Source organism: Salmo trutta, chromosome 22 (assembly GCF_901001165.1).
Source record: "Salmo trutta chromosome 22, fSalTru1.1, whole genome shotgun sequence".
In the NCBI taxonomy this organism is placed as follows: Eukaryota; Metazoa; Chordata; class Actinopteri; order Salmoniformes; family Salmonidae; genus Salmo; species Salmo trutta.
The window spans coordinates 15398146-15425226 of NC_042978.1; the positions used below are offsets into that span (position 1 = coordinate 15398146).

Sequence of the window (27081 nt, forward strand, 5' to 3'; positions counted from 1 at the left end):
AGGCGTCACTGCTATTAGCTTCACGATTGACATTTGGACCAGCGATGTCAGCCCCATGAGCATTATGAGTCTGACAACACAGTGGGTCGACGAGGATTTCGTACTGAGGAAAGCCATATTGCATGCTCAAGAATGTGCTGGTTCTCATACCGCTGCTGCCATTTCAATGGCATTTGAGAACATGTTTGAAAGAAACATGAACACACCCCTAGCTCCATTCGAATAACTGACTCGAGAAATAAGCACATCAACTGTGTCTGCAGCAGACGTGATACCCTCTGTCATGGCATTGAAACGCCTGCTCAACAAAAATGCAAACACAGACCGTCGGGTTAACTTGGAAAAGTACTCTACTATAGTCTGTGAACAAGCGATGCGGTGGCATTCTCTGCGCCTATACTGTGTCACCACCATGCTCGATGCTAGGTACAAGGACCGCTACTTCGATGCAGACAGGAACCAGGGATTACGTGAAATGTTAGACACAGCTGGACAAGAAGGAAACGAACACAGTGACAGTGCACACCGAGGAAGAGAGGCCACAGACAGAGCTGAAACTTCACTGCGTGACATGCATGATGAATTCCTGGTTGAGACTGAACAAATGAACAACAAAACAGCACAGCAAGTAAGTGAAAGAAATATGTTTTGATTATGTTTTACTGGCAATGGGGACAAATGTAAATGCCAACAAAATAACTTTTTGGTCAGTGTGTGTGTGCGCGTTTCAACTATGTAACTGCACTAGAATGCTTAAAAAAAACTGCTAAAATGTTAAATATCGGTAACTATTTTTGGCAAGGAAAATATTGGATATCGGTCAAAAATGTCATATCAGTACATCCCTAATAATTAGATCACCTGGCGCCACGCGTCACAATAGTGAGTGACTCACAAGGCTCCGGTCTCTCCTCATTGTGTGGTTGTAAACATACACCACGTAACTGGGGACTGCCGTAAGCTTCATAATAACGTGACAGGTGAAATGAAGAATGCCATGTTCAATTTCCTAACATATTGACTACAGGTATTTAAAAAAGTAGCTACAGTAGTTTTTTTCCCCCAAAAACCCCGGGATACGGTATACCGCCCAAGCGTAGTCAAAATCAAATCTTATTGGAAGCGTACACGTATTTTTCAGATGCGATTGCAGGTGCAAGCGAAATAGTTATGTTTCTAGCAACAGCACAGTACCAATACAAAATAGGGTTGAGCGGCATCCAAATTTTCATATCGTCATACCGTCCTCCGCTCATCCTGAGATTTAAGGTATTACTGGCTTAGTACACAAGTGGGTGCCAAAAAACAGAAAAAAGCCCATTGGGTGTCTATTACCAGAGTGCTAACGAAATTAGCACAAGTAATAGCGAATTTCCATGGAGGTTGCTAGCTAAATATGCTAACTAGAGCAACGGGCCTGCCTGCTCTAATCGGAGAAGACGGGGGCAGGCGTAGACGGGCCAAGAACAGAGAGGAGAAAAAAAGGAAATCAATAGATAGCAGTGGCAGCAGTGGCAGCTGTACAGATAACTCATCCAAAGGGCTGACTTCTCAAACACGTCATAAAGCCAACAATATGATGCCCCGTCACCTTATTAATTCAACCAGTTACCTAGATAAGCGACCCCTAAGTTTAACTTGCTAGTTAACGCATAATTCTTCATTTTTCACAGGAAAAACGCATTAGAAATATCTTGATGCTTTTCATAAACGTAGATCTAAAATGCTTCTTACAGTATTTTCTTCTCGGCATCAGACTCATTTTGTGCTTCAGTTGCACTTCACTTGGATGAGAATTCACAGGTGGGCATTCTATCAGCAGAAAGCGTTCGGACGACTGATGTGTAGCTACATTTCTTCTGTACTTTTCTTGGTGTAGCCAGCCTACTTTTCTCCGATAAAATGCAAGATTAACTTTAAAGAAAAACATTAGGAAATGTAGCTGGCTACATTCTATATTAAACATAAATAGGATGGCCATGCATAGTTTTTGCAAAAAAGACCTTGGTTTTTCATGTATGGCTGCCAGTCAAATAGCGTTGCACTTCTGTTATCATCTGATGAAAATGAAGCCATTTTCTGCCGAACGTGTTGCACTAATGTGTTTTCTGTTTAGGAAAATTATAGTTGCATGTCCCTGATCATTCTAAAACTTTACTGACATTTTCAACCTCTCCCTGACACAGTCTGTAAAGCCTACATGTTTCAAGCAGACCACCATAATACCTGTGCACAAGAACGCCAAGGTAACCTGTCTAAATGACTATCGCCCCATAGCAAAAGGCTGGTCATGGCTCACATAGCCAGAAGAGAACTGTCAACCCATCAGAGCCGGGTTTCTTTCTAGGTTCCTTCCTAGGTTCCTGCCTTTCTAGGGAGTTTTTCCTAGCCACCGTGCTTCTACATCTGCATTGCTCGCTGTTTGAGGTTTTAGGCAGTTTTTTCTGTATAACCACTTTGTGACATCTGCTGATGTAAAAAAGGCTTCATAAATACATTTGATTTCATAGATGACGCAATCTCTATTGCACTCCACGCTGTACTCTCCCACCTGGACAACAGGAACACCTATGTGAGAATGCTATTCATCGACTACAGCTCAGCGTTCAACACCATAGTGATGAGCTTGGATGGTACTAAGTTCAGAACCCTGGCACTGAACGATCCTGGACTTGCTTAGTCCCCTCCTGCACTTCCGGTTCATCCACGACTGTGACGGTGGTGGTCCTGATAACTGACGACGATGAGACAGCCTATAGGGAGAAGGTCAGTGACCTGGCAGTGAGGTGCCCGGACAACCACCTCTCCCTCAACGTCAGCAAGACAAAGGATCTGATCGTGGACTACAGGATACGGTGGGCTGAGCACGCCCCCATCCACATCGTTGGCCGCAGAGCAATCTGGGACAATGTGTAGCAAGTTGTGTTTGGAGTGAATAGTGGAGCGAGTAGTTAAACTCATGTGAGCTATTCTATCCTCCTTTATAGGCTATTATAGATTTTATTTGAGTGTATTGACCGACGGCCTGTACAGGTCTGGACTGATGCACTCGTCTTTTTGTATGCTTTTTTACCCCTTTTTTTTAAGCTCTTCACGGAACACAGCGCCTTACTGGAGTTTTTAAACGTTAAGCTAGTGCTGCTAGCTGTGGCTAGCCCGCTTTGTTTTTAGCATTATGCCAACCGATGGCTATCCAATGGATATAAAATGGCAACCATTGACTGTCCAATGCTACCACTGAAATGTTTACTAACCAGAGGGACAGAGAAGAAATCGGAACAGTGTTATGCCTGTAAAAAGTGCCATTGGTCTGACTGGCTGATTTAAGATATCGGTCAGCTGCAGAAGGACGTTCGTCGGTGAGATGAAGCAGAGCCTCGATGAGTTCACCAATGTAGCTAAAGCCCAGGCTAAAGATATTTAGGAGCTGAGGGTGGTGGAGAGTTGTGCGAAGTCGCTCTCTCTCACTTCTTGAAGCAGGTTGCTTGTTCAACTCGAGACTGGGCAGAGGCGGTTAGGTGAAAGGGCCCAAAGGAGCTACAACCGGGCGGTCCTTTCCTGCCTTGGAGGATCCACTCTGCCTGGCAAACAACTTTGCACCGCTAGAAGTTGACTGTCCGCCCCCAGGAGTCCCCTCTGGTCCTGGAGACCCCGACGCCAGGCAAGTGATACCCAGCATTAAACAACGGGGTGACAACAGTCCCTTTACTCATGTCCACTCATCTAGCCCACCTTCAGCTGGCAGCTAAAACTGAGTGCTAACATTGAAAAGGTAGTTAAAAAAGTGATGGGATATCAGTCCTTGCCCCGAAACAGGTAACCCTCATTGAGTCTTGTACTAATGAACACCCTCATTCGAGGCATAGACCAAATGGCACAGTTCTTAACAATTTTGTATGTATACCATTTCAAGCCAACCACGCGGCTTTTTCATATAGAGGGTTACCTACTGATCATAGCACGTTTGTGTTAGAGACTCCCTCTGACCTGAAATCCCACAGCTGTGACCTTGGACTTATTCATGTAAATGTCAGAAGTTAGATTTTTTTTAAATTGATCTTACTGTAATTCTGGCTTTTCAAACTAACAAGGACATTTAGATAATTACTGAGACTTGGTTAAGAAAGTGTGCTCGACTGATGTGTCTCTGAATGGATATAATGTTTATAGGTCTGACAGAGGTGGGCGTGTCGCCATATTCATAAAGAACAACTTGAATGTTGCTGTGTGTATTACCACCTCTGTCCCCAATGCACAATTAACGTTAGTGGGAGTTTATCACCGTCCCTCAGCCCTCCCAATTGCTCTTAACAAATTGTCTGACTTGCTGTCTAAATATGCAAAATCTGAATTATTAATATTGGGTGATCTTAAGTTGTATTGGTTGATGCCAGTATCAGATAGTACAAATATCTTTGATCCAAATATCTTTGATCCAAATTTAACTCAACCAACCCACCCCAAGTTAAAACACCTTTAAAACCCTACTCTTTTGGATATCCTGACAAACGCCCCTCATAAGTATAAAGCATATGGAATCTTTGCTAACGAGCTCAGTGACCATTATCTCATTGCCTATATTAGAGATCCTAAGCTACCTAAATTGTGTTCACGCATTATTACTATGATACATTTTAGAACTTTCCTTTGAGCAACCTTTCCTATATGACTGGGAGGGTGTGTCCTCAAGCGATGATTCAGATCAGGCCTTTAAAACGTTTAACCTCTCTGTTTAACACTGCAGCTTTCTGCCCCCATCATTGTAGAACCTTTGATCCACATGTTTTATTAAACAATTACTTCTGGTGCTAACCCTAAGATCTGGAAGGTGGCGCATGTCCTCACCTGTCACAAATGTGGAAATCCTTCTGGCTTAGTTAACTAGCACCCAATTTCTGAACTATCTTGCCTGGCAAAAATGTTCGAATCACTTTCCACTAATAATTATTTTTTTTTACTTCGAATGATATTCTTAATTTGTACCAGTCTGATTTTAGACCTGGACATAGCACCGTTTCAGCAGCTACGCATGTCTTAAACTACATTCAATTGCTTAAAACATAGGTCTATAAATATGGCAGCACAGTGATTCCTATCTGAGAAATAATGTCTCAATGTGTTTGTGTCCATATGACCGATTCTGTTGGACCAAACCTCAAATGCAAATAACGAGTTGAAACTGCTTGTTGTCAGAGGAAGAAGTGATCTTTCATCTTTGTTGTGAGTGGCAGGGGCTTAATATGATTGGGAAGGTGAAAACAGCACAGAAGCAGCGAAGGCGACGAGACCAAAAATAAAACATGAGAACAAGCAGACAAACGCTAATAAAAATAAAAACATGATTCTTGCGATAGAGGCATGTGGAATTTTGCACTAAAACATGCATTCTAATTAATCCAATTATTTCAATATATCACCCAGCCCTATACTAGCTTACTTCAATAAAGCACCTGTGGGGGAAAAAAATGGGACAAAGATCAGATTGGAAGAAGCTTGAGACCACTACCAGTGAACTGAATGTTGACTAAACTGCTATTGTCATTTGTGGAATGCTTTCAAGGAAAAATCACCCAAAGAGCAAGGAGGAGGGAGAGCAAACTACATCATTGGTTAAATCAACACCGGGTAGGGATTAGAGGTTTTGATTAAGTACTGAGTCTCTTCGCCCTGTGCTATGGGGGCAAATTGAATGGAGAAAATGCTGTAGAAGCACTGAACTCATTAACCTTACCCTGTTTAACCAGGGGAATCATATCTGTGTACAGAACTGGTCAGGCCAAGGTCTTTTAGGGGACACAATTGCCAGTGTGCGCACAATGGAGTTTTGTGGTTAGGAGCTCTTGTGTGTGTGTGTTTGTCTGAGAGGTGGGGGTTAGGTAGCAGTGTGAGGCCAGGGAAGGACCCGCTGCCAGATGTAGAGATAACCTCCATCCTCCGCAGCGAGGGCGACGCCAGCCAGCCAGTCAGGCAGCCCTCCACAGGAAATTAAGGAGATTTAATAAAAGGAACTGAAGGCCACCCCCAGATTGTAAGACAGGCAAATGCAAAACAGGACAAGCTGCTAAATATTACACTCAATACGCATTGGTACTTTGACTGGGACTTTATTGTTAAGGGCACTTTTGAATAAATGTATTTGATGGCTGCCTTGTTAATTAGGGTTTAATAAGCCCTGTGTAACAGGGTAAATGATATCCCTTACTACTACAAAAACAAAGTGCACATATGGAGGACTACGTCACTGTCACAGTGATGGCCAAGTAGAGGTATTATTAACCTTTGCTAAGAGATTACATGCATTGAGACACTCATGTGATCTCACATGTGTCAGTGTGTGAAAGAAAGGGTTACATACATCACATGTAAAACAGCAGAGGGGAGGGTAAGGTACAAGAGGTGATTGGTTACTTACTGGTTTCCAGATTGCATAGGGCAGTGTGCGCTGTAGCCTCCAGACTGCTGTGAGAATGATCCCCAGGAAGCAGAGGGATACATAGAACTCTGAAACAGAGAAGATAAAAGGTTCATTGGTTAACTATGCCTAAGAAGACAAACACAACCCTATATGCGACAAGATATCATAGGGTCATAAACGCTTTGCATTTATATGTTGCTTACTGCACTTGGTCAGGAATCATAAAAGTTCTCTGCATTCATTAAGTTTAAACCTCTGTGACAAGGTGTACCATTTTCCCTCAAATTACATTGGTGAATGTAGTGCTTTTATTTTCCCCAATGCATTTCACAGAGTGCCATCGAGAAAACAACCAGAGTGCTATTGGGCAAACCATTTACCATGTCTTTGTTCTTCTGGGTCTGAGAAACTAGATCGTGCCAGCGTCTCCTGAAGAGAGACAGATGATGCCTTGCACTAGTTAATACCTGAACCTGTATCAGGCCCTGCAACAATCGAGATAACTGTCACCACAAAGACGTCACTGTACCAATCAAAATGGCAAACGGTCTAACACATGACAGCCATTTGTGTTCCAGGTTGTGGTTATATTAACGTGTCCTAAACCACCATGACAATATTTTGTATTTTATTAGTATCCCCATTAGCTGCTGTGAAAGCAGCAGCTACTCGTCCTGGGGTCCCCACAAAACATGAAACATTACATTAATTGACAAGAAAAGCACAAGGACAGAACATAATTGTAAAAACGGCACAAATAGCCTACATATCAATATCTAGGCCAAATAGGGGAGAGGCGTTGTGCCGTGAGGTGCTGCTTTATCCGTTTCTTGAAACCAGGTTTGTTGTTAATTTGAGCAATATCAGATGGAAGTTCCATGTAATAATGTCTCTATATAATGCTGTACCCTTTCTGGAATTTGTTCTGGATTTGGGGACTGTGAAAAGTCCCCTGGTGGCATATCTGGTGTGTGTCAGAGCTGTGTGTAAGTTGACTATGCAAACAATTTGGAATTCAACACATTGTTACTTATAAAAATAAGTGATGCAGTCAAGTCTCTCCAACTCTTAGCCAAGAGTATTTACAGTGCATTTTGAAAGTATTCAGACCGCTACACTATTTCCACATTTTGTTACATTTCAGCCTTATTCTAAAATAGATTAAATCTACACACAACACCCTATAATGACCAAGCAAAAACAGGTTTTTAGAAAGTCCGGGCTCTGGCTGGGCCACTCAAGGACATTGAGACTTGTCCCGAAGCCACTCCTGCATTTATTGGCTATGTGCTTAGGGTCATTGTCCTGTTGGAAGGTGAACCTTTGCCCCAGTCTGAGGTCCTGAGCAGGTTTTCACCAAGGATCTCTGTACGTTAGTCAGGATTGAGGGAAAGATGAACGGAGTAGTCTCCCAGTCCCTGCCACTGAAAAACATCTCCACAGCATGATGCTGCCACCACGCTTCACTGTAGGGATGGTAACAGGTTTCCTCCAGACGTGAAGCTCGGCATTCAGGCCAAATAGTTCAATCTTGGTTTCATCAGACCAGAGAATCTTGTTTAGGTGCCTTTTGGCAAACTCCAAGCAGGCTGTCATGTGCCTTTTACTGAGGAGTGGCTACCCTCTGGCCACTCTACCATAAAAGGCCTGATTGGTGGAGTTCTGCACAGATGGTTGTCCTTCTGGAAGGTTGTCCCATTTCCACAGAGGAACTCTGGAGCTCTGTCAGAGTGACCATCGGGTTCTTGGTCACCTCACTGACCAAAGCCCTTCTTACCCGATTGCTCAGTTTGGCCTGGTGGTCAGCTCTAGGAAGAGTCTTGGTGGTTCCAAACTTCTTCAATTTAAGAATGATGGAGGCAACTGGTCTTGGGGACCTTCAATGCTGCAGATTTTGTTTTGTTGTACCATTCCCCAAATCGGTGACTCGACACAGCCCTGTCTCGGAGCTCTACAGACAATTCCACGGCTTGGTTTTTGCTCTGACAACTGTGGAACCTTATATAGACAGATGTGTGCCTTTCCAAATCATATCCTATAGATGTACTATTGTAAAGTGGTTGTTCCACTGGATATCATAAGGTAAATGCACCAATTTGTAAGTCGCTCTGGATAAGAGCGTCTGCTAAATGATGTAAATGTAATGTAAATTATATCCAATCAATTGAATTTACCACAGGTGGACTCCAACCAAGTTGTAGAAACATCAAGGATGATCAATGGAAACAGGATGCACTTGAGCTCAATTCCGAGTCTAATAGAATACTTATATAAATGTGTTTCAGTTTCTTTAATATAAATTGGCAAAAATTTCAGAAAATCTGTTTTCACTTTGTCATTATGGGGTATTGTGTGTAGATATGGATTTTTAATATAAAAAAAAAACAATTTTAGAATAAAGCTGTAAAGTAACAAAATGTGGAAAAAGGGATGAGGTCTGAATACTTTCCGAAATGCACTATGTATTTAGGGCCCTCTGATTACAATAACATTCTTATTTGCATACTATAATATAGCCTATATTATGGAGCCACATTTGTTGTAATAATATCGGCACATTGTGCAGCCATTTATTATTAGCATATTATGTTGCCACATTTTCCTGGAACTTTTGAGTTTACCAAATAGCTGGATGTGTAAACGTGTAGTGTGTGGGTCCGTGCATACGACGTACCTCCATATTGGAAGAGGCCACTTCGAACATGCTGCTGTCCAGCTGCGGGCCCTCTGGGTGCATGTAGTTCTCCCCGTCCATGGCCAGTGAGGGTGACGGGAGTGTGGGCATCAGGCTGCAGGCTGACACATGACCTCTGACCTTCACGTATGTATGCTGGCTGTGTCCTACAGCGCCCCTACTAATGCCCAGCACACTCCATCACCTGGAGAGAGCGAGACATGGGGTTCAAGTCAAATTATTCATATTCTAATGACAGTTTTTACACAGGAGCATGTCAATGTGTTTTTCTCACAGTAGTGTGGTCAAATACTGTATAATTGCCTAAAACCTCTATCGCAGTTTTGAATCAACAGCATAAACCAGGTTTTTGCAACTTTGAAAGGGTGGAGGCCACAAAAGATCTGAACTCATCACCGGGGCCACAGTGGCTCGAGGGTCTGCGTACCCACATCCATACATGCAGTAAGCAACTGGCTCTAGCCTTTAAGCGAAATTGCAAGTTTTAGTTTTTATTTTCCTGCAATTCTACACATTTTGCAATGGGGCGGAGAGAAATTTTAGTAGATTTTAATACGATATCTGACAGACTACCAAAATCCATGGGGACCCACCGGTCAGTAATTCGACCATGATTACTGCAAGTTTAGATAGTAGTATTTAATTGGGATTCTAGAATTAGCTGCTGCCAAGGCAGTGACTACTCTTCCTGGGGTCCAAACTGGTAACAAAACAAATAACACTACATAATATCCTGCCTCAGAAAACAGGTGATGGCTCCTGCAATATGAGCCGTTCCAAGGCTCGTGAATGGCCACCCACTTACATGGCACAATACAGTGCAAATTACAAAAAAAAATATATAAAATGGCTGTCTCTTCACAGTCCCAGTTGTGCCATACTGTTATTATCTGTTTTTTTAAAATATTGTTAGTTTGAGTTACCTGTGGTGGCAGAGTATTCTATGTAGTCATGGCTCTATTTAATACTGTGCGTTTCCCAGCCTCTGTTCTGGACCTGGGGACTGTGAAGAGACCTCCGATTGCACGTTTTATGTTGTACCGATGAGTGTCCGAACTGTGTGCCAACTGCTTGAACAGACAGTTCAGCACCAACACCTCACAAAGACCAATAGTGATGCAGTCAATCTCTCCTCAACTTCGAGCCAGGAGAGATTAACATGCATGTTACTGACATCTGGGCTCCGTGGACCAACTGCAATATACCCATGTCCCTCTTCCGCATCTGCGGTGACAGAGCTAGAGCGGTGTTTGTCAGATCATGAGACATCCCGAAAAATCGGTCTTCTCACAATCTGTAGCGCACCTCTATGGAAAAATGACTAACGCGAAACGCAATGTGTCCTCCGTTTTGATCTACAACCTCCACAAGTGTCAGGAGACTCGTCTAAAGTCGGTGCAGCCGATCTGCCAACTTCTGTCTGTAGCGTCGGAACCAAATTGGGCTACACACTAATATGACTCCTCTGTGCAAAGGTCAGACTCTCACGAACATGTTTTGCTCTAGGACACCCATAGGCTTCAACAGCATGATCAAAACACAAGTACACGTTGTTCTGGGGACAATAAAAGGCCACTAAAATGTGCAGTTGTGTCACACAATACAATGTCACAGATGTCTCCAGTTGAGGGTGCGTGCAATTGGCATGCTGACTGAATGTCCACCAGAGCTGTTGCCAGATAATTGAATCTTCATTTCTTTGCCATAAGCCGCCTCCAGTCGTTTTTAGAGAATTTGGCAGTATATCCAACCTCACAACCACGCCAGCCCAGGACCTCCACAGCCGGCTTCTTCACTTGCGCAATCGTCTGAGATCAGCCACCCCAGACAGCTGATGAACCTGAGTATTTTTGTAATAAAATCCTTTTTGTGGGGAAAAACAAATTCTGATTGGCCGTTTGAAAACACCGCCTGAAATTTCAGCCTGTTTTGGTGAAAGGAAGTTTAGGCCTTCCATAGTGACACCACCATGCAGTGAATTAGTTAAATAGGCCAATAAGAAAGTTCCAAACCACTGCCAATAACAGCAAAATGTAAGTTCTCCCCTCCCCACTCAAACCCCTCGCAGACAGTCCTTGAGAAAATTCTTGCTTGTAAAATGTATTTTTGGCCATTTTATTTGAAAACAAATCACAGTAAGGTACTTAATGTTACCCAGAATTGCTTTGAAATAGAGATAAAACTGGGTGAATTGGACCTTTAAAATAAATGCTGGACCAGGAAATCGTGTGGAGACAACAAACCTTGATCAGATAGTGATAGGATCATATTGATTAGATCAAGCCCACATTTAAGCACAAGGTGCAAACAAGGTTTATGTTACAGCAGAATCGGACTCAACCACACGAATGACCGGCTGTCCAATCTTCAGTTTCTTCCACACAAAAAAATGACGGTCTTCATCCATAACTGTTGGTTATACGGTAATTGTGCCAGCCCTATTAACAGTTACACAGTAATGCTAAAATCCTGACCTTTGCATTAAGTAGTTTAAAGCCTAGTGTCGAGTTGGTTTTTGGTAGAGAAAGGGGGGGTATATTTCAAAACAGAGTCACAGGAGTGAGTAATCTCTTAATTGCTTCAGAGGCTGGTGACTGGTTGGGCCAGCGCCCCCCTCTCTCAGCCTCCCTCTTGGGTGGCCTGACATGTTATAAACCGAGGGGGTGAGGTGCGGATTATTTAATGTCCCATCATCTTAAAAATCAAGCCTCGATGAAAGACCTCACAAGACCTTTAAGAGGGCCGAAGCTATCAAAAGGAATCACAAGTTAGCCCTACATTACATCATATTTCAAATAGTGAATATGAACAACCTGTTAACATCCCAGTTTCCCCATGTTGCTGTGAGCGCCAGCCAGCCAGGCAGGCAGGGGTTAAGGCCAGGCTGCCTCTCATTCTGACAAGTCACTCAGAGCCTGCCTGCTGCAGGACATGGAAGTCACCCAGGGTAGTGCAACTCCCTTAAATTTTTGGGATCTGGGGGCAGTATTGAGTAGCTTGGATGAATAAGGTGCCCAGAGTAAACTGCCTGCTACTCAGGCCCAGAAGCTAGGATATGCATATTATTAGTAGAGTTGGATAGAAAACACTCTGAAGTTTCTAAAACTGTTTGAATGATGTCTATGAGTATAACAGAACTCATATGGCAGGCAAAAACCTGCAAAAAAGTCAACCAGGAAGTGTAGGATCTGAGAAATGTAGTTCTTTCTAGTCCCTTTCGAAACTACAGTATCTGTGCTGTTACGTTGCACTTTCTAAGGCTCCCATTGGCTGTCTAAAGCCTTCAGAAAGTGGATTGAGCCTTCTCCTGTCTCTGGGCAGAGTATAGGAGCTCAGTTACTGAGGGGTCTGCCTGAGGACAAAGAGATTGTATATGCGCATTCCCGCGAGCACGATGTTTTTTCTTTTCTTCCTTGAATGAATACACTATTGCCCGGTTGGAATATTATCGCAATTTCACGTTAAAAATACCATAAAAATTTATTTTAAACAGCGTTTGACATGCTTCTAAGTACGGTAATGGAACATTTTGACTTTGTGTGTCTCGAATTGCGCTCGCGCGTTACCCTTTGGATAGTGACCTGAACGCACGAACAAAACGGAGGTATTTGGCCATAACTATGGATTATTTCGAACAAAAACCACATTTCTTGTGGAAGTAGCAGTCCTGGGAGTGCATTCTGACAAAGATCAGCAAAGGTAATACAATATTTCTAATACTAATTCTGAGTTTAGGTTGCCCCGAACTTGGCGGGTGTCTGAATAGCTCGCCGTAATGGCGAACTATGTACTCTGAATATTGAAAAATGTGCTTTCACCGAAAAGCTATTTTAAAATCTGACACAGCGATTGCATAAAGGAGTTCTGTATCTATAATTCTTAAAATAATGATGTATTTTGTCAACATTTATGATGAGTATTTTTGTAAATTCACAGGAAGTTTTTGGTGGGAATACATTTTCTGAACATAACACGCCAATGTAAAAAGCTGTTTTGGGATATAAATATGAACTTGATTGAACAAAACATACATGCATTGTATAACAATGTCCTAGGAGTGTCATCTGATGAAGATCATCAAAAGGTTAGTGCTTCATTTAGCTGTGCTTCATTTAGCTGTGTTATGGGTTTTATTGACATATATGCTTGCTTATATTGACATATATGCTTGCTTGGTTATTTTGGTCTATGTACTCTCCTAACATAATCTAATGTTTTGCTTTCGGTGTAAAGCCTTTTTGAAATCGGACAACGTGGTTGGATTCAGGAGAGGTTTATCTTTCAGATGGTGTAAAATAGTCGTATGTTTGAGAAAATTGAATTGTGGTATTTTAGTTGTTTTTGTATTTCGCGCCATGCGATCCCATTGGCTGTTGGCTAGGGGTTCCGCTGGCAGAACGCCTAAATGTATGAGGTTTTAAAGATACACGTCTCCTTAATGTAACCACATTGTCCGATTTCAAAAAGGCTTTACGGCAAAAGCATAAAGTTAGATTATGTTAGGACAGGTACAACACAAGAAAAACCACACAGCCATTTTCCTAGCAAGGACAGGTGTCACAAAAAACAGAAAACCAGCTAAAATTAAGCACTAACCTTTGACGATCTTCATCAGATGACACTCCTAGGACATCATGTTACACAATACATGCATTTTTTGTTCGATCAAGTTGATATTTATATCCAAAAACAGCCTTTTACATTGGCTCGTGATGTTTAGAAAATATTTTGCCTCCAATACTGCCGGTGAATCAGCACTACAATTTACAAAAATACTCATCATAAATGTTGATAAAATATTAAACTGTTATTCAAAGCATTATAGATGAACATCTCCTTTATGCAACCGCTGTGACAGATTTCAAAAAAGCTTCACTGGGAAAGAACACTTTTCAATAATCTGAGTAATGCGCTCAGAAAAAGACATCAAGCAATACAGATACCCGCCATTTTGGAGTCATCTAAAATCATAAATAGCATTTGAACTATTCACTTACCTTTGATGATCTTCATCAGAAGGCACTTCAAGGAATCCCAGGTCCACAATAAATGTTGTTTTGCTCAATAAAGTCCATAATTTATGTCCAAATAGCTCCTTGTTGTTTGCGCGTTCAGTAAGCTACTCCAAGTGTAGGAAGCACAGCCAAAATGTCACAACGAAAAGTCAAAAAAAGTTATATTTACGTTCGTTCAAACATGTCAAACGTTGTATAGCATCAATTTTTAGGGCCTTTTTAACTTAGAACTTCAATAATATTCCAACCGGACGATTCCAATGTCTTGAAAAACTTTTTGGAACACAGCTACCCCTCACGTGAATGCGCGCCAATGAACTCATGTGCTTTCCTGAGTCAACAACTTCCAACTTCCTTTGTTGGTTCTCTGATTACCATAGATGCCTCAAACAACTTTCTAAAGACTGTTGACATCTAGTGGAAGCCTTAGGAAGTGCAAAATGAACCCTAAGTCACTGTGTGTTAGATAGGCAATCACTTGAAAAAACTACAGCCTCAGATCCTCCCCCATCCTGGTTGGATTTTTTTCCTCAGGTTTTTGCTTGCCATATGAGTTCTGTTACACTCACAGACATCATTCAAACAGTTTTAGAAACTTCAGAGTGTTTTCTACCCAAATCTACTAATATGCATGTTCTAGTTCCTGGGCCCGAGTAGTAGGCCGTTTAATTTGGGTACGTTTTTCGTCCGGCCGTGAAAATACTGCCCCCTACCCAAGAGAGGTTAACAAAAGCGCATTTGCGAAAAAAGCACAATCGTTGCACGACTGTACCTAACCATAAACATCAATGCCTTTCTTAAAGTCAAAACACAGAAGTATATATTTTTAAACCTGCATATTTAGCTAAAAGAAATCCAGGTTAGCAGGCAATATTAACCAGGTAAAATTATGTCACTTCTCTTCCATTCATTGCACGCAGAGTCAGGGTATATGCAGCAGTTTGGGCTGCCTGGCTCGTTGCAAACTAATTTGCCAGAATTTTACGTAATTATGACATAACGTTGAAGGTTGTGCAATGTAAGAGGAATATTTAGACTTATGGATGCCACCCGTTAGATAAAATACGGAACGGTTCCGTATTTCACTGAAAGAATAAATGTGATCGTTTCCGGATTCGACCATATTAATGACCTAAGGCTCGTATTTCTGTGTGTTATTATGTTATAATTAAGTCTATGATTTGATAGAGCAGTCTGACTGAGCGATGGTAGGCACCAGCAGGCTCGTAAGCATTCATTCAAAACAGCACTTCCGTGCGTTTTGCCAGCAGCTCTTCGCTGTGCTTCAAGCTTTGCGCTGTTTATGACTTCAAGCCTATCAACTCCCAAGATTAGGCTGGTGTAACCGATGTGAAATGGCTAGCTAGTTAGCCGGGTGCGCGCTAATAGCGTTTCAAATGTCACTAGCTCTGAGACTTTGAGTAGTTTTTCCCCTTGCTCTGCATGGGTAACGTTGCTTTGAGGGTGGCTGTTGTTGATGTGTTCCTGGTTCAAGCCCAGGTAGGAGCGAGGAGAGGGACGGAAGCTATACTGTTACACTGGCAATACTAAAGTGCCTATAAGAACATCCAATAGTCAAAGGTATATGAAATACAAATCGTATAGAGAGAAATAGTCCTATAATTAATTCCTATAATAACTAACTACAACCTAAAACTTCTTATTTGGGAATATTTAAGACTCATGTTAAAAGGAACCACCAGCTTTCATATGTTCTCATGTTCTGAGCAAGGAACTTAAACGTTAGCTTTCTTACATGGCACATAATGCACTTTTACTTTTCTCTCCAACACTTTGTTTTTGTATTATTTAAACCAAATTGAACATGTTTCATTATTTATTTGAGGCTAAATTGATTTTATTGATGTATCATTTTATATTATAAGTTAAAATAAGTGTTCATTCAGTATTGTTGTAATTGTCATTATTACAAAAACAAAAAAAAGTATAATAAAAAAATAAAAAAATAAAAAAAATGTTAAAAATAAATAAATACATTTAAAAATTAAAAAAAAAAAAAAAAAATTAAAAAAAAAAAAAATCGGCTGATTAATCGGAATCTGCTTTTTTTGGTCCTCCAATAAATCGGTATCGGCGTAGAAAAAAAGCATAATCTGCATAGGCGTACAGAGGCCCATTATCAGTAACCATCACTCCTGTGCTCCAATGGCACGCTGTGTTAGCTAATTCAAATGTATCATTTTAAAAAGGCTAGTTGATCATTAGAGAACCCTTTTGCAATTATGTTATCACAGCTGAAAACTGTTGTACTAATTAAAGAAGCAATAAAACTGGCTTTCTTTACACTAGTTGAGTATCTGGAGCATCAGCATTTGTGGGTTCGATTACAGGCTCAAAATGGCCAAAAACTCGTCAGTCTTTCTTGTTCTGAGAAATTAAGGCTATTCCATGTGAGAAATTGCCAAGAAACTGAAGATCTCGTACAACGCTGTGTACTACTCCCGTCACAGAACAGCGCAAACTGTCTCTAACCAGAATAGAAAGAGTGGTGTTCCTTTTGTCCAGGTGGGAAAGGGCTGTGTGGAGTGCAATAGAGATTGCATTATCTGTGGATCTGTTAGGGCGGTATGCAAATTGGAGTGGGTCTAGGGTTTCTAGGACAATTGTGTTGTTGTGAGCCATGACCAACCTTTCAAAGCACTTCATGGCTACGGACGTGAGTACTACGGGTCTGTAGTCATTTAGGCACGTTGCCTTAGTGTTCTTGGGTACAGGGACTATGGTGATCTGTAATACCAACATGTTTCAAGCAGACTCAGTAAGGGACATGTTGAAAATGTCAGAGAAGACACTTACCAGTTGGCCAGCACATGCCCGGAGCATACATCCTGGTAATCCGTCTGGCCCCGAGGCCTTATGAACATTGACTTGTTTAAAAAGGTCTTCCTCACGTCGGCTACAAAGAGCGTGATCACACAGACATCCGGAACAGCTTTCATGCATGCCTCAGTGTTCCTTGCCTCGAAGCGAGCACAGAAGTGATTTAGCTCATCTGGTAGGCTAGTGTCACTGGGCAGCTCGTGGCTGTGCTTCCCTTTGTTGTCTGTAATAGTTTGCAAGCCCTGCCACATAAGACGAGCGTCGGAGCCGGTGTAGTATGATTCAATCTTAGCCCTGTATTGACGCTTTGCCTTTGATTTTTTACAAGGAGTACCGCTCCTTGAAAGCAGCAGCTCTATCCTTTAGCTCAGTGCGAATGTTGCCTGTAATCCATGGCTTCTGGTTGGGTTATGTACGTACAGTCACTGTGGGGAAGACGTCCTCAATGCACTTATTGATAAAGCCAGTGACTGATGTGGCGTACTCCTCAATGCAATCGGAAGAATCCCGGAACATGTTCCAGTCAGTGATAGCAAAACAGTCCTGTAGTTTAGCATCTGCTTCATCTGACCACGTTTTTATTGACCGAGTCACTGGTGCTTCCTGCTTTAATTTTTGCTTGTAAGCAGGAATCAGGAGAATAGAATTGTGGTCAGATTTACCAAATGGAGGCTGAGGGAGAGCTTTGTATGCGTCTCTGTGTGTGGAGTACAGGTGATCAAGATGTTTTTTTCCCCCTCTGGCTGCGCATTTAACATGTTGATAGAAATTAGGTAAAACTGATTTAAGTTGCCCTGCATTAAAGTCTCCGGCCACTAGGAGCACCACCTCTGGGTGAGCAGTTTCCTGTTTGCTTATTTCCTTATACAACTGACTGAGCGCAGTCTTAGTGCCAGCGTCCGTCTGTGGTGGTAAATAAACAGCCACAAAAAGTATAGATAAACTCTTGGCAAATAGTGTGGTCTGCAATTTATCATAAGATACTCTACTTCAGGAGAGCAAAAGCTAAATCTAGAGACTTCTTTAGATTTCGTGCACCAGCTGTTGTTTACAAACATGCACAGACCCCCCCCCGCCCAATCTTAGCGGAGTGTGTTCTATCTAGCCGGTGCAGCGTATATCCTGTTAACTGAATATCCATGTCATCATTCAGCCACGATTCCGTGAAACATAAGATGTTACGGTTTTTGGTCCCGTTGGTAGGATATTCTTGGTCGTACCTCATCGAATTTATTGTCCAATGATTGTACGTTGGCGAGTAATATTGACGTAACGGCAGCTTTCCCACTCGCCTTCTCCGGATTCTTACGAGGCACCCCGCTCCGTGTCCTCTTTACCTGAGTCTCTTTCTCTTGCTAATAAACGGGGATGTCGGCCTCATCGGGTGTTCGCACTATGTCCTGTGCTTCCTGCTTGTTGAAGAAAAAAATCTTTGTCAAATCTGAGGTGAGTGATCGCTGTCCTGATATCCAGAAGCAATTTTTTTGCCTTAAGATAATGTTTTTACCACTATGTACAATAGAAGTTACAAATAACGTGAAAAACCTCACCTAATAGCACAATTGGTTAGGCGTCTGTAAAACTGCTGCCATTTCTTCCGGCGCCATTTTAGCGCTTGGCTCCCTGTTCCATCTGTGGTATGGGTAAGGGGAAAATGGAAAAAGCGGGATCCTTGGGATGTCCCAACTCTGACATCACCCTATTAACATTTAAATTTAAAACGGTTAGATAATGGTTAAGGATTAAGGTTAGGGTTTAGGGGAGGGACATCCCAAGGATCCCAGATAGAAGCTAAACATGTGAACATGCCTCAATATAGGCCTGTCATCTCTACCAGCCTGTTGACAGGCCTCCACCCCTCACATGTGATCCCTCAATCTTTAAAAACACTTGTTTCTTCTTCCCTCGTTCCACAGGCCTGGCATTAATCCTGCTTAAGGCACACCGAGTAAATCCTTTAATGAACGGCCCGCTTCATCTTCATTAACAACGCTCTCAAGATCAGGGCATCATGACAGACAGGGTGACACACACACACACGCAAGACTGAACAGACCAAACCTTTTACATCAGTTCCTGTTGCGCCGAGTTACCATCTCAGACCTCACCATTGATGAAACTTCTTCCAACCTACAACAAAGTCACTCACTGCAAATTTCTGGCCATTAAATGTCCTCCGATTTTAATCTAATTACAAAGCAATGCTACATTATATTAAACCAGTATGTTGGTGGTTATGATGGCTTGGCTTGCTATGCTGGATTAATTATCCAAGTGATGAAAAATTCATAAAAGGAACAAGTTACTTCCCTGGGAAACTCAGCAGTCATTCAAAACAGTGTGAATTATTTATCAGGCCCTTTTCAACTCACGCCATTTCCATGGAGCGGCACAGACGCACAGAGAGGATCTGTGGGTGGCTCGGTACGGAGAGAACGACAAAGAAAAATTAATCAACTGACTGAGTAACCAAATCTGCAGTGCTATCAAAGCGGAGGGATATAGAAACAAATGGTGTTTTATGAGCCTGTATTGTTAGAGTTTCTGCAGCCATTCAAATATTAATCATGCTACACAGTCAGATGTTCCATCATTCCTGCTGAATTTAACATTATTAGAAACACCATTAGAATTAGCCTGACTCAAGATAGGATGTGTACATAATTTTTTAACCATCTAGAGTCTAAGCCTTGGGGGTGGAAATTGACTCGAGGTTAACTAATTTACATTCAAGTGACATCAGTGCCAGAGAATTTGAGCTCTTCAGTGGCCAACAGCTAGACTTTGAGCCTATCAGAGCCACATTTTTATAAAAGATTTTAAGCAGGGAACCAGTCACACTTTATATGCAATGTAGGCTTTGGGATGGTAGCTAGCTAAGTCCACAGACAATGCGCACAGAACACTAAATACTTCCTCCAAGCTAGCTAACCACTGTAGCTACTCTTGACATTAACCATGTATTAGCTAGTTTCCATGAAACAGCTGCCTGTGTTAGCTAGCTAAGGACACGGCACTATGTGCTAACGTTAGCTAGCTAAATATTGGGCAATGGGATGGCAATACAGAACTATGGAGAGTGAATTAAATTGTTTTTCGTCATCTTGCTAGGTAGTCATCTAGCTGTGGCCATCTTGCTACTATCAACAAGGGCTTTCTAGAAAAAAAGCAATATTAGCGCAGATATAAATCCAGATCATAAGCAACACTCACAGCTATGCATTGCCAAACACTACTGCCACCTTCTGGTTTGGAGTATTGGGTGGCTGACGACTTCCAAGCTTCTTGCGTTTTGAAAACAAACGAGATAGCACCTCTGAACAGAGTGTCAGCATTCAAAGTACTGTCGGCAGGCAAACTTTGAAAATCCTACCGGTGTGTCTGAGCTTTAAGAACTGTAAGCTATGGGCTCTCCAACCCTGTTCCAGGGGTCCTGGGCTATGCTTAGTTTTTTTTAAAGTTGCATTTGCATTGATGTCAGAGTGATTAGAGCAGGGCTCTCCAACCCTGTTCCTGGAGAGCTACCCTCTTGTAGGTTTTCGCTCCAACCCCAGTTGTAACTAACCTGATTCAACTTATCAACCAACTAATTATTAGAGTCAGGTGCACTGGATTATGGTTGGAGTGAAAACCTGAAGGACGGTAGCTCTTCAGGAACAGGGTTGGACAGCCTTGGATTAGAGGGACAATCGAGTGCTGAGTACCAGGCCATTAGCGTCTAGCCGTTAAAACGTTTGGTAGGCTACTTATGATCACCAGCGGCATCAGAGCACAGTTTAGGAGAAGTCTAGTTTCCGTGACTCAGCACGCACACGGAATTTGACTGTGGTCATGACTCTTGACTGCCCATGTGGTGGTAATACAGTCCCCTTAACAGCCCTCGTTAAGACTGGAGAGGGAGTGTGTGTAATGTCTGGGTAACCAGGGAACAGGCTTGTGGACTCCTACAGAGCCTATCTCCCAGGGCTGGAACACCACCTCATTAGGAAAGGAAAGCATTATGTTTCTCAGCTAACCCAGAGAACACAGCCTCCTTCCAGGCTACAACTCCTCCCTCCACACCCCCACCACCTACCTCGGATTATAACTGGTGTTTTTCTTTAATGATCATCATATAACAGTTCTCTCACAATCACTTTAGGAGACCGTGTGCTCTGAATAGGGTGGTGTTAAAACATAGCTACTCATTGTTACTCTCCCTTCCGGGAAGGCAATAAGGCCCACCCCCGACCTCCCTTCTGCAAAATCAGATTACACCTCCATTCTGCTCCTTCCCACCTATAGGCAGAAACTTAAACAGGAAGCGCCATTGGTAAGGACTGTTCGACATTAGTCGCCTCTGAGAATAGTATTGGCGTATACACAGATTCAGTGACTGGGTTCATCAGACATGGCTTGGGATGCTGTCTGGGCCGGCAGTTTTGCGATGGTTAATAACACGCTTAAATGACTTACTCACGTCGCCCACGCAGAACAAGAGCACACAGTCCTCGTGAGCGTCCAGGACATTTACAGCACCCAGTGTCACAGGAAGGCCAAGAAGATCATCAAGGACCTCAGCCAACCGAGCCACAACCAGTACAGGTGCATCAAAGCTTGGACGGAGAGACTGAGAAACATCTCCAGGCCATCAGACTGTGAAAGTCATCAATAACCGGCCTCCGCCCAGTACCCTGCCCTGAACCTTACTGTTCTAGTTGGCTGCCACCCGGTACTCTACCTTGCACCTTTGAGACTGCTGCCTTATGTACAGAGTCATTGAACACTAGTCGCTTTAATGTTTAAATACTGTTTCACCCACTATGTGTGTATATACTGTATTTTAGTCATGGCTCATCCCATATAAAAAGTTTATTTTAATTTTATTGCTACACTGTTGAAGCTAGAAACAGAAGCCTTTTGCTGTACCTGCAATAACTTCTGCAAATCTGTATGCGCGACCAATAAACTTAGATTTTAACAGGGAGAGGGTGATTCTGAACTAGGCCATAGGGCACTGGAATATTGGTCAGGGCAGAATAGTGTAGCCTACTGTTTGGTCACACTAGCAGGATGGCAGAATAGCATTCACTGTCAAACCAACAGCAAGGGGAAAGGAGAGATTAGATTAGCCTATATTAGAACAGCTGTTGCAAGCTTTTAAAACAGTGTGTGCATTAGGTATCCTTTCCCTTCAACAAGCTCAGCTTCAAGTGAAACAGGCCTCAATGACAAGAAAGCAATACTAGTTTTATTTGACTTGAAAATTACTCCAAATCAATTGAACCTGAACTTAATAAAACATTCAACAAAGAAATTAGCAGCAATAAAGTCGAGCCCGACCAATATGGGATTTAAAAAAATGTCGAGGTGGAATTAATTTTTTTTTTTTTTACATAATCCTTTGGAGCACAATTTAACAAATACACTAATTGATGATTTAAGTAAATATTAAAATTAACATTATTTAAGAACATTTGTGGTTCACATGATAACCACCAAAAAGCAACTAAATCCTCTATAACTTTGAAAGTACATCAAAACACTTGTTCCGTTTACCTTAGACAAATCTTTAAGTTGTACCTATCTATGGCAGTGGATATAAATGCTGAAGTGTTTGTGCTGAAGCACCACAAGCACACTAATAAACAAGGGCTGAATGAATAAATCTGAAACGGCACTGTTCACAACAGCAGTGAAATGCAGTAACATGCTGTTCGTAATGTCACCACTAGGTGTCAATGTCAGCAATTGTATTGAGAAGATTCACTACAGTGCATTACAACTAGAGGTCGGCCGATTAATCGGCATGGCCGATTAATTAGGGCCGATTTTTCAAGTTCTCATAACAATCGTGAATCTGCATTTTTGGATGCCGATTGTGGCCGATTACATTGCACTCCACGAGGAGACTGCGTGGCAGGCTGACCACCTGTTACGCGAGTGAAGCAAGGAGCCAAGGTAAGTTGCTAGCTAGCATTAAACTTCTTATAAAAATCAATCTTAACATAATCACAGTTAACTACACATGGTTGATGATATAACTAGTTTATATGCAATGCAAGACAAGCTAGATAATCAATGCGGTGCCTGTTAATTTATAATTTATCAATCACACCCTACTTCGCCAAACAGGTGATTGACAAGCGCATTCGCAAAAAAAGCACTGTCCTTGCAACAATGTGTACTTAACCATAAACATCAATGCCTTTCTTAAAATCAATACACAAGTATATTTTTTCAAACCTGCATATTTAGTTAATATTGCCTGCTAACATGAATTTCTTTTAACTATAGAAATTGTGTCACGTCTCTTCTCGTTCTGTGCAAGCAGAGTCAGGGTATATGCAGCAGTTTGGGCCGCCTGGCTCGTTGCGAACTGTGTGAAGACTTTTTTCCTAACAAAGACAGTAATTAATTTGCAAGAATTGTACATATTTCTGACATTACATTGAAGGTTGTGTAATGTAACAGCAAAACTTAGAAACTTAGAGATGCCACCCGGAACAGTTCCGTATTTTACTGAAAGAATAAACGTTTTGTTTTCTAAATGATAGGTCATTAATATGGTCAAATCCGGAAACAAAGGCTCGTATTTCTGTGTGTTCATTATATTATTAAGTCTATGATTTGATAGAGCAGGCTGAACGGTGGAAGGCAGCAGCAGGCTCATAAGCATTAATTCAAACAGCACTTTCCTGCGTTTGCCAGCAGCTCTTCGTTGTGCTTCAAGCATTGTGCCGTTTATGACTTCAAGCCTATCAACTCCCGAGATGAGGCTGGAAACACTATAGTGCCTATAAGAACAACCAATAGTCAAAAGGTATATGAAATACAAATGGTATAGAGAGAAATAGTCATATAATTCCTATAATAACTACAACCTAAAACTTCTTAACCTCTCTTGGGTAGGGGGCAGTATTTCACATCCGGATGAAAAATGTACCCAAATTAAAATGGCCTACTACTCGGGCCCAGGAACTAGAACATGCATATTATTAGTAGATTTGGATAGAAAACACTGAAGTTTCTAAAACTGTTTGAATGATTCCTGTAAGTATAACATAACTCATATGGCAGGCAAAAATCTGCGAAAAATCCAACAAGGAAGTGGGAAATCTGATCTTTTCAAGTCATTGCCTATCTAACACAGTGTCTTAGGGTTCATTTTGCACTTCCTAAGGCTTCCACTAGATGTCAACAGTCTTTAGAACCTTGTTTCCGGCTTTTGCAGTGAACAGAGAGCAAACAAGAAGGCCGGGAAGTTGGTGACTCAGAAAATTACGTGAGTTGTGGCGCACGTTCACATGATGAGGTAGCTGTGTTCCAAAACATTTTTCAAGACATTGGAATCGTCCTGTTGGAATATTATTTAAGTTTTATGTTAAAAAGGCCCTAAAGATTGATGCTATACAACGGTTGACATGTTTCAACGAACGTCGTGAAATTTTGGGCGCGCTTTCTACACTTGGAGTAGCTTACTGAACGCGCAAACAACAAGGAAGTATTTGGACATAAATTATGGACTTTATCGAACAAAACAACATTTGTGGACCTGGGATTCCTGGAAGTGCCTTCTGATGAAGATCAAAGGTAAGTGAACATTTCTAATGCTATTTATGATTTTAGATGACTCCAAAATGGCGGGTATCTGTATTGCCTGGTGTATTATTCTGAGCGCGTACTCAGATTACTGCAAAGTGTGCTTTCCCCGTGGAGCTTTTTTGAAATCTATCACAGCGTTTGCATAAAGGAGATGTTCATCTATAATTCTTTGAATAACAGTTTAATATTTTATCAACGTTTATGATGAGTATTTTTGTAAATTGTAGTGCTGATTCACCGGCAGTATTAGAGGCAAAATATTTTCGGAACATCACGTGCCAATGTAAAATGCTGTTTTTGGATATAAATATGAACTTTATCGAACAAAACATACATGCATTGTCTAACATTGAGTCCTAGGAGTGTCATCCGATGAAGATCGTCAAAGGTTAGTGCTTAATTTTAGCTGAATTTCTGGTATTTGTGACCCCTCTCCTGCTTGGAAAATGGCTGTGTGGTTTTTCTTGTGTTGTACCTGTCCTAACATAATCTAACTTTATGCTTTCGCCGTAAAGCCTTTTTGAAATCGGACAATGTGGTTACATTAAGAAGTGTACCTTTAAAATGGTGTAAAATAGTCGTATGTTTGAATTATGACATTTTGTTGTTTTGAATTTGGCGCTCTGATTTTTCACCGGCTGTTGAATAGTGTGAACCGTGGGTAGGACGGTAGCGTCCCACCTGGCCAAGAGAGGTTAACTGGGAATATTGAAGACTCGTTAAAAGGAACCACCAGCTTTCATATGTTCTCAGCAAGGAACTTAAACGTTAGCTTTTTTCATGGCACATATTTCACTTTCTTCTCCAACAGTGTTTTTATTCATTATTTAAATCAAATTGAACATGTTTCATTATTTATTTGAGACTAAATTGATGTATTATATTAACTTAAAATAAGTGTTCATTCAGAATTGTTGTAATTGTCATTATTACCAAAAAATATATATCCACTGACCCTCCTTAAAACCTCTTACATCTAGACCTTCCGCTAGCGGAACACCTGCTCCAATATCCAATGATGGGCGTGGCGCGAAATTCAAACTCCTCGAAAATCCGAAAACTTCAATTTTTCAAATATATGACTATTTTACACCATTTTAAAGACAAGACTCTCCTTTATCTAACCACACTGTCCGATTTCAAAAAGGCTTTAGAGCGAAAGCAAAACATTAGATTATGTCAGCAGAGTACCCAGCCAGAAATAATCAGACACCCATTTTTCAAGCTAGCATATAATGTCACAAAAAAACACAACCACAGCTAATTGCAGCACTAACCTTTGATGATCTTCATCAGATGACACTCCTAGGACATTATGTTATACAATACATGCATGTTTTGTTCAATCAAGTTCATATTTATATCAAAAACCAGCTTTTTTACATTAGCATGTGACGTTCAGAACTAGCATTCCCACCGAACACTTCCGGTGAATTTACTAAATTACTCACGATAAACGTTCACAAAAAACAAATTATTTTCAGAATTATAGATACAGAACTCCTTTATGCAATCGCGGTGTCCGATTTTAAAATAGCTTTTCGGTGAAAGCACATTTTGCAATATTCTGAGTAGATAGCTCGCCATCACGGCTAGCTATTTTGACACCCGCCAAGTTTGGTACTCACCAAACTCAGATTTACTATAAGAAAAATTGGATTACCTTTGCTGTTCTTCGTCAGAATGCACTCCCAGGACTTCTACTTCAATAACAAATGTTGGTTTGGTTCCAAATAATCCATAGTTATATCCAAATAGCGGCGTTTTGTTGTGCGTTCAAGACACTATCCGAAGGGTAAAGAAGGGTGATGCGCCCGACGTGTTTCGTGACAAATAATTTCAAAATATTCCATTACCGTACTTCGAAGCATGTCAAACGCTGTTTGAAATCAATTTTTATGCTATTTTTCTCGTAAAAAAAGCGATAATATTCCCACCGGGAGTCGTTGTTTTCGTTTACTGTTTTTCAGCCATGGCCTGCAAAGTCATCATTCAACGTTCTGGCGCCTTCGGAGAGCCTATGGGAGCGTTAGAAAATGTGACGTTACAGCAGAGATCCCCTGTTTTGGATAGAGATGATCAAGAAGGCCAAGATATGGTCAGAGAGGGCGCTTCCTGTTTGGAATCTTCTCAGGTTTTGGCCTGCCAAATGAGTTCTGTTATACTCACAGACACAATTCAAACAGTTTTAGAAACTTTAGGGTGTTTTCTATCCAAAGCTAATAATTATATGCATATTCTAGTTTCTGGGCAGGAGTAATAATCAGATTAAATCGGGTACGTTTTTTATCCAGCCGTGAAAATACTGCCCCCTATCCATAACAAGTTAATATGTTTCTACAACTTGGAGTCCACCTGTGGTAAATTCAATTGATTGGACATGATTTGAAAAGGCACACCTTTCTACAGTTGAAGTCAGAAGTTTACATACACTAAGGTTGGAGTCATAACTCGTTTTTCAACAACTCCACAAAATTCTTGTTAACAAACTATAGTTTTGTGAAGTCAGTTAGGACATCTACTTTGTGCAT

The 27081-nt window shown here is 41.5% G+C and overlaps 1 protein-coding gene across 1 annotated transcript in view; it reads right to left on the reverse strand.

Annotated features, from left to right (window-relative positions):
* LOC115158197 (protein strawberry notch homolog 2) overlaps window positions 1–27081 on the reverse strand; it is a 121721-nt gene that overhangs the window by 74245 nt on the left and 20395 nt on the right. Inside the window, exons 2-3 of the mRNA XM_029706849.1 lie at window positions 9090–9294; window positions 6413–6501 (exon numbers count right to left, since the gene is read on the reverse strand). Of these exons, the coding sequence (XP_029562709.1) occupies window positions 6413–6501; window positions 9090–9200 (200 nt within the window). The 5' untranslated portion in view covers window positions 9201–9294. The remainder of the gene's footprint in view (window positions 1–6412; window positions 6502–9089; window positions 9295–27081) is intronic.